Source organism: Branchiostoma floridae, chromosome 12 (assembly GCF_000003815.2).
Source record: "Branchiostoma floridae strain S238N-H82 chromosome 12, Bfl_VNyyK, whole genome shotgun sequence".
In the NCBI taxonomy this organism is placed as follows: Eukaryota; Metazoa; Chordata; class Leptocardii; order Amphioxiformes; family Branchiostomatidae; genus Branchiostoma; species Branchiostoma floridae.
In genome coordinates, this window is record NC_049990.1 from 16788180 (window position 1) to 16790532 (window position 2353).

At 38.8% G+C, this 2353-nt stretch overlaps 1 protein-coding gene across 1 annotated transcript in view; it reads right to left on the reverse strand.

The window, feature by feature from the left end:
- LOC118428160 (renin receptor-like) overlaps positions 1-2353 on the reverse strand; it is a gene marked incomplete in the record, with an annotated part of 13793 nt that overhangs the window by 7186 nt on the left and 4254 nt on the right. Inside the window, 2 exon segments of the mRNA XM_035838152.1 lie at positions 790-927; positions 1736-1831. Coding sequence (XP_035694045.1) covers positions 790-927; positions 1736-1831 — 234 coding nt within the window.

Consider the following 2353-nt stretch of genomic DNA (forward strand, 5'->3'; position numbering starts at 1 on the left):
TCAAATATGAAAAATGTTGATATGATTCCCGAACAGACAAAATATTCTTTTCAAATTACATGTGGTGTAAAAAGCATTAAGTCCCCTTATGGGTTTCCTTACCATGCCAAAATTTTTACCAAAAAAGTTCCTCACCATGAAAGGGCAAAGACCCAATTCATACCATCCCCCTGATTGGTTGCTTGGTTACCTTGCTATTACCATTACGCTACTACTATAAAATCGTGGCTAGAACCCTGCTACCTTGTACTCAAATGTTCCCTGTGTCTGTATATGCCAGTTCTCTGCTAACACAATGGAAGGTAGGCTTCTAAGTATGTAGTGAGAGGCTGAACTTGATGTGAAAGCTGCAAACTTAAAAAGGAAATGAAAGCAGGGTTCTCCCCAAAGGGTGGAATAAGGGAGGCCCTCCACTATACTCTCACCCAGCTCCACTATACTATTTTTCAAATTAAGTGTTTCTTCCCTATTTTCTTTGTTACTTTTGCTAAGATTAATGACAATTCACAGATTTTTGTACGAAGTGGCATCACTTTTCCAGTCAGCATTGTCTGCAAAAACTTGTGAATGAGCAATGATCAAAACAATAGTAGTTTTGCCACTTCACAACAAAGGAATAACAACAGTATATTATACTTGTAGTATTTGACACCCTCTGTCATTGCAAAATGAACCCATTTTCATGAAAGTGCAGCGCGTTGGTGCGGGTTATTTTTGCCAGCCCCTCCACTATACTAAAAAATTCTGGGGAGAACCCTGGAAAGTTTAAAAATTCCATGTAAATCTCACCTCCTTAGTGGTATTCAGGCTCCCTAGTCTCTCAGTCCTCAGCACTGACCCATCCTTCTGCAAGTGGACAGCAATCTGCTGGGGGGTGGCAGGCAGCTCAGAGAACAGCCCTGGGTACAGCGGTCTCACCTCAAACACCTAGGACATGGAGGATTAAAGACAGACACTTACTCCCTGGCCATATGTGTGAATTTTGATATAAATACATGACAATTGGCAACAAGACTTCAGAGGCCGATTGCCCACGTCTATAGCAACTTTTCACTGGCTCTAGATTCAAATATCATGTTTTTTCACTTGTTAACAAGTATGAATATGTATGTGTATGTATGTATGATTCTTCGCATTCTTACTTGCAGCAAGGAAATCCTTTTATTTTTCTGTAAAAATGTAACAAGAGAAAGAACTCTTTCGGCTTGCTCACTTAACACTTTGTGTGTGTCAAATGCATGAGTGGGCTATCTTAGCCAAGCTAGTAGACTAATACAAAATGTATGTAAGCACATTTACCAAGGAAAAATCACACCCATTGGAAAACCTCACTGGCCTGATTAGGTAATCACAGGAAGACATCAGGCTTTTAGCTAAGATTTTATCATAGGGGGTCCAAATTTCTTGGTGATATAAGTACGACTATTGTAGGGGGGTCTGGGGCATCCACCTTCCATGGTGCAGAGCTTGAGAGAATTTTAAGTTGAAATTGTGCATTTTGAGGTATCCTGAGGGGCAAAATTACTGTCAGCGATGTCACAAAAACTGTGCATCCAATTTCTTGTTTTTTTTAAAAGAAAAGTGTGCCAAAATGATATCTTGATGCATGCCTGGCTAAAAGCCTGGAGGACATACATTTTTGTACATTTGCCAGATTGGCATCTTCTCTTGCCAAGGGCACACTGGGCTTATTTAACTAAGCCTGGTTTCATAGCTACTCAAAAACAAATCTTACGTTCCCGTCCATGGTGAGGTCCAGCATGAGAGATTTTCTGTCAGGAAAACTGGAGGCGATGTGGCTGTGCACTGCAGACAGGTCTGGTAGTCCAGTCTGTAGGGAAAACATACAGCAAATATGAAACATGCAAAAGTGTTTTTTTTTTCTGGTTTTATATTGTACATATTCAATTTAAGAATGTGGCAAACACACCATAACAGGTTATAACCATCTTACCATCATCAATGATGAAAAATCAAGCAGTAATGAAATACTTGTAGTTCAGCAGTTTTCTATACAAACAAAGCACAGCTATCTTTAAAAATGAAAACGACACAAGAAAATACATGGAAATTGAAGTACCTTAAACCCGCTAGTACGTAGACTACTTTTGAACTTTTCAAAGGCATCTCCAAAAATGTTTATCAATAAATTATCATATTAATGAAAGTTCCTTTCCAATGTTGTGTACAGATTGAGCCTTTTTCTAGAAATATGCTTGTTGGAAGGACAGCAAGTTATATCTGGGCCCACCAAAAATCTTGAACTTTATGACATAAAACTGATGAAAGTGTATTTTCAAAGGTTAAAAATGACAAAATGAATTATTAACCACGTGGGCCCCAAAACAGAAAG